Source organism: Chlamydotis macqueenii, chromosome 6, assembly GCF_036417535.1.
Source record: "Chlamydotis macqueenii isolate bChlMac1 chromosome 6, bChlMac1.mat, whole genome shotgun sequence".
Classification (NCBI taxonomy): Eukaryota; Metazoa; Chordata; class Aves; order Otidiformes; family Otididae; genus Chlamydotis; species Chlamydotis macqueenii.
In genome coordinates this window covers 10,884,494-10,890,493 of record NC_141561.1, presented here as the reverse complement: position 1 = coordinate 10,890,493, position 6,000 = coordinate 10,884,494, and the positions used below count along the sequence as shown (strand labels likewise).

General features: G+C 42.3%; 1 protein-coding gene across 3 annotated transcripts in view; it reads right to left on the bottom strand.

Annotated features, from left to right (window-relative positions):
• Window positions 1-670: 670 nt before the first annotated feature.
• The window catches only part of HEG1 (heart development protein with EGF like domains 1), a 52,478-nt gene continuing 47,148 nt past the window's right edge, over window positions 671-6,000 (bottom strand). For 2 of the 3 annotated variants that reach the window (XM_086750849.1, XM_086750850.1), the window contains exon 23: window positions 671-5,536. In XM_086750849.1, coding sequence (XP_086606975.1) covers window positions 5,387-5,536 — 150 coding nt within the window. In that variant the 3' untranslated portion in view covers window positions 671-5,386. The remainder of the gene's footprint in view (window positions 5,537-6,000) is intronic. The other variant, XM_086750851.1, reaches the window with a different exon arrangement.

The following is a 6,000-nucleotide window of genomic DNA, read 5'->3' as shown; positions in this document are numbered from 1 at the left end:
TGCAGTTACATGCTATACTCCTCTGGAGCGATACAGGAAGAGTGTCCCAGACTAACATACCTGTTATTACTCCAGATGCTCTTCCACATCACACCTCTTCCCAGAAGCTTGGGCTGGACATTGTATTCATCTGGATTCAAGGTACCCTCCTTCTTCCTCTGAGAGACATTCAGCTGTATGTTCTTCACAGTCCTCGGTGGCACTTAGTCGAGTAGGACTGATCTCACTGTGGTCAGGTCCAATCTCTTGCCCTTGCAAATAGCCCCTCTGCACCAACCTCTCCTGAGGTTTTTCCTCCCATCCAACATGCACTCACACATGCAAACACATAACTTCACCATTTCTCTTGCAATTCCAGCAGGGTGAAAAATTAAATTGAGGAAAAAATTCAAATTAAGCCAAGTTGCTTAATGCTACTGAAATAAACGTATCAGAATAGAACTTGTCTTTCAGCTGAGCAGAAGTTTGTTTAGCACAACTAACAGAATATACTAATTTCCTCTTTCCTTTAATTTTAGTTATTCAATCACCAGCACCACCAAAGACCAAAAGAACTATACTATTTCTTATTTTCTAGATTAAATTTCTAATTATAATTAAAACCATCTAAAAGTTGCATATGTATCTCTTTACAGGGAAAGCTAAAGACAATTAAAAAGCCGAGACATAGTAATATTCATAGTTTTATTGTATCCTTTTATAATACTGACTAGAACGCCAGATTTAATAATATTGGATGCAGGTATAAAAATAATCCAATCCTTAAAAATTATATTTTGCTACTACAGTACTGTATAATTAGTGGAGGCTGAAAATATGATACAACTTTAAATAATACTGGTTTGGAAAACGTCCTCAGAACCCCAGCGACTTGGAAGCAAACATTCAGAGATACAGGGAAGCAGACAGGGCAATGTCAAGAACATAAAGCAGGTTTACATTCAGGTTGATAAAAGAAGCACAAACAAATGCTGAAAATTTACCTTTTGAAACAGAGCTCACAAAAGGTGAGCTTTACTGCTGCAATTCTGAAAGCTGCTCAAATAAACCATTAAGATTTTACACACCAAGTTTGACCTTCTGTTAGGAGAAAGTCCTGTAGAATTTAAGATTGCTTAAAACAAATGACTGAGTTTAACAGAATTTCCTTTAAAGAGTGAAACTATTAAGTATTTATTCTGTTAGGGTTTTTTTTTCTTTAAATTAAACCCATCTTAGTATATTTTATTGGAGACCTTTTATGTCAGGTGAATTCCATTGCACTGTTCAAGAGAAGTCATCAGTTTTTACTGTATTCCCCAGGACCTTCCCATATAGGATTTTGCAGATCTAGGGGCTGCTTGCTGCAGTCATTAAACCAAGCAAGACTCCCATCCTTTCTAGCATTTCACCAAAATAAAGACCAATCAAAGGACTTAGCATTTACATACTACTTCTGAGGGAACACCAGGCACCCTCTCTAGGTCTTCCCTCAAGAAGGTATTATGCACATGCAACACAAACGAGACACGGAAGAGGTATCATCCCACATATGACCTTGTAGTACAGAAGCCACACTCGCTTTAGACATTTACTTCTGCAAAACAAGTAAGCATATTCCTGTCTTTTCTTTTTTCTTATTTCTTAGCCCTTCATGGATTTCTTTCCTGCTTTTCAGTTTCAGCAGTTCAAGGGAACAAAGAATTAATACACACTGCAAAGACCCTGAAATCTTACAAGCACACAGCGCATACCCCTTTTGAAACTGGAAGATCTTACTTCATTTCTGAAGGGACAAGTAAGCGTTAACTGAAGAGTCGTTCTTATCTGTGACTGCAGGAAGCACCTCTAGGTCCCTAGAAGATCTTACAGGATAGGAAACAGGTTGGCTGATCAGTAAAACAACTACACAAAATTCACATTCGTTCTCTTCTCAGGAAGGTGTTTTCAGATCTTGAACCTGTTTTGTTCAATCACACATAATACAGGTCCTGCTACAGTAATAAGTATACTTTTTAAAAATAAACACAACATGGAAAGGCAGCAACAGTACCACAGAACAGGCAGAACACAGAGCCATGGGAGAGCAGGTACTACACACAGGTGATTCTGGTGGTAGAATAATTCAGGCCTAAAAAAAACCCCTTCATTACAGTCCATGGGAGAGTCACCCTGGTCACTGTAATGGACACCGGATCAGGTCCTTTGTGTGTAAAGGGGAAAAAAAACATCAGTCAGCATAAGAAGTGCATTTAAGTAAAATGCATCCATTCTTGTTAATTTAAGGAAGAAAACTAAAGATTAAACATCACTATGAGGGAATGAGAAGTCCATGGATTTGGAATGGATGTGGCCATTGACCGGCACTAGAGACAAGCCCTGGGGAAGCACTTGGCACGTCTGCAGCAACGTCCGAATCCACCCTGTTGCTTACTCTAGTACTAGCAAACAACATTTACTGGTATTGGCACAAAAAAATTTCCCAATGACAAACACCTCTCTCCAACTGCAATTTATTACTATTTTTTTAAAGCCTTTTACCACAGGTCCAGGCAGATTTAGAAGGTGGGTCACAAAGGGTGACTCAGCACATGACTGTGACAGCGGGACTAAAGGGAAATGCCACAACAGCAATGAGATTCATTGCTGCTGTGTTACCTAATGCTTTAAATGTGGAGGGCAAAGGGCATCAAAATGCACCTGTCCTTCATACAGTCCAATTCCGTGCTGTGACGTTTCAAAAGTATGCAAAAGGCCCCCAGATTTTTCCACTGCAGCTGGGAGGGCTGGCCATGGCGAGCAGTGGTGCATGGCAAGGACACAGAAAGGCTGCGTGTACGAGCCTTCCTTTTGAATGATCCCTGAAATCTGCCTTTTGCTGCCCTCTTCATGGGGGCTGCCTCTCCTAGGCCGGCTGCTGGGGATATTTCTGAGGGTGAGGGGCTTTTGTCAGCACAATTAACAGAGCACCATAGCAGCAAACCTGTGCCTCCCACATCTTTTCCTGTCAAGCAAAAAAATTAGCATTTTTTCCAAAGTTAATCAAAAATATACCCACACAACTGCCTGTAGGCTCTTGCTGACTGCTCCCCTAGCTTTTGACAGCAGCCAGGAGCAAGAGCAGATATCTGTGCAGAGTTGGTGTAGTTTTTCTTCCTTTCCCCACATCTGGCTGAACCACTTTCATCCTCCTTACAAGAAACATGCCACTTCTATCTTATCCTCTTGGACAGCAGAGAGCAATTCCCCTTGGTGATAACATTCAGTATGCTCAAAATTTGCAGTTTGGAGTAGCTAAAAGTAATGTAAATATTCTGAGGAGTAAGCTGCATTTATTTAGACATCCTACAAGGAGTTAGGTATGAAACAGAGAGGCATCCACATTTGAAAGTGGGCTTGAGAGCATGTGAAGAACCCTCTTGCATCCAATGGGAGAAACAAACCCCACTACACTGCCAGAAGGTGCTTAGTTCATGGCAGAGATGGAAGCAGAGAGAGAGGATCCTGGTCACAGCTTTAACAGATGCAAGCTGCACAGAGCGCATCCCTGCCACAGCCAGGCAAGCCCACTGCTGCTGGGATGTGGGACGCTGCCCTGCGCCCACCCCTTCAGTCCCAGTGTAGCTGGGAGCCAGTGGGGCTTGAGTGAAGGGGAGCAACCACACAACACATCAGCATCTGAACTGCTGTTCTCACTCGGAGTTAGGCACTTTGGGGGACGCATCCCATGGTCCTTAGTGCTTCAGTGAGCTGAGTTACCTTACGAACTTACTTGTAGGCACTGTGTCTTTTCAAGCACTGCAGGGGAGAAGGGAATATCAGAGGGTATGTGCCCTACAGTGCAATTAGCTTATGTATGCACTACAGAGATCGTGGGTTAATGGCTAAGGAATTGTGCTGTTATCCTCGTACAAGCAGCCACCTTGAATTAAAAGTCACATTCAGGGAGAAGGATCCATATCCTGTATCCGGACAGCGTTTGGTGACTCAAATTAACATGGCAGTTAAGATAAGTGGTAATAATACACTTCATTAACAAGATCTCTTTCAACACCCAGCTCAGGTCAGAATACGGTCCATGAGCTTTCAATCTGAGCTTTGGTGAGAAATGTAATAACTTACATTCTTCAGCTTTTGCCAAGGTGATTTATATGAATTAACACACCCAGGTGAGGAAACTTGCCTGGTTTGAATCACTCGGAACTAGGAAGGAAGAAAGCAAAACACTTCAATGTAAGTGATCTTTGCTCCGCTAGGATTGAAAGCATCATGTTTTTTTTCTCCCTTAAATGTAACTGACTGCAGTTAGCCTTCTTTTCCAATGTATTAAAAGCCTCCACAGCTCCTGCAGAAGTCAAGACAGGCTGTGGAGGCTTCAAGACTATGTCCCACTTGCAGTGCCCAGAATTCAGGTTCTACCTGCCCAGCCAGGGCCATAGCATTATTGCTCCTTCCCAGATCCTCATAAGGAGCCTGCTGAATTCCCAGCCCTTCTTTTTTTTTCCTGTAAGCAAATATTTAACATTATATTGCTGTTTCTACAGGCATTTGAATCTCTGCCGGAAAACAGAGCCCCATAAAATCCTATAAGGAAGCACTATGATGACATGTAGTGGCCTCACTTCTGAACAACATTGCTTGACAAAACAACAACATACTCTCGTTCTTCCTTATATACAGGAAGTTTTCAAAGCAGCACATAGGATCGGCTATGGGTTTTTTTTTTTCAGTTAAAATTGCAGTGGTATGACTAACTTTCCTGTAGTCCTTGAAGACAATCAGCTCATGAATTCAGACAACATTGCCAGACACCAGGCTTCAGCAAGGACCTATCCATCTGGAGAACTTCTACCAGTAAAAAGGTGAGGGCCAGAGGACAAGCCAGCTTCCCTGTCGTGTGTGAAGCAGAAAGCAATGCAGCAATGGAAAAGGGAGGTGACAAACTTGCCCTACCAAAAGCAGCTGCACAGTGAATCTTTGCATGAAGGTTGGCTAAGAAAACAAGCACAGTTAACCATGAACAAGATGTGTAAACAAAACACTCCCTAGTGGTATTCAATGCAGAGTGGTAGGCACAGTTCATCTGCCTGTACTGATCCATGCTTGCCATGCAGTGTAAAGAGGGAAGAAGCAGCACAGAACAAATTCAGAGTACATGTGTTAACTTCCATCTGGGTCTTTTAGTGATGTGCACCTTGAGCCATTCCCTCCTCCTTGTCCTTCTCTCTGCTGCTCAGCAAGTGTAACCATTCCTCAGGGCAGCAATGCTTGGCATGGAGTTCAAAGTCCTTCCTGTTAAATGGGAAGAGTAAGACTGATGTGGGCTGAACTGCCCAGGAGACAGATTGTACCTGGGGATCAAGGGCCACAAAACTGTGTCAATCTTCCACTCCCTCTCCACTCCCCGCTAAAAATAGTCTCTTCTTCTGGTTTCATCACTAATGAAGGATGGATTGTATTGTCCAGGGTAGATGCATGAATGTCGAGATCCAGGCAAACCAGTGTAGGGAGGATAAAGTCCGTTTCTTTCCAGTTCAGGGTTTCTCAGTCCAGTTGGCTATATTAGCAAAAAAAAAAAAAAAAATTAAATAAAAAGGGTCTTATTTTCACACTCAAATCCTCCTTCAGGCACAGCCTTACCACCTTTCCCAGCAGTTCTTTCAGTAGCTAGAAGGACCAACGTGATCACTAATGATCTCTATAACTTAGAATGATTTTTACTATGGGAGTTATGCATTGCCTGAAGGGATTATTCTGATGTAATCAAGTTTCAACATCTTACCAATCAGTAGACTTGCAGTTTGCCCGAGTCCACCAAGTGCAGTGTAAGTGCCCAGTTAATTTTTAATCCAAGAGAATTGTACTGATGAGCTCAGGCATTGAAACAACTCTCACAAAAAGGATATTGTCCCAGAGCCATCCTTAAAGGAAATACTTCTAGAAAATCAAAGTTAGTCTCCTGCTTTAATTATTATCTGGGAGCACTTCTCTCCCCATTGACCATAGGTACTTGCTCTCCCA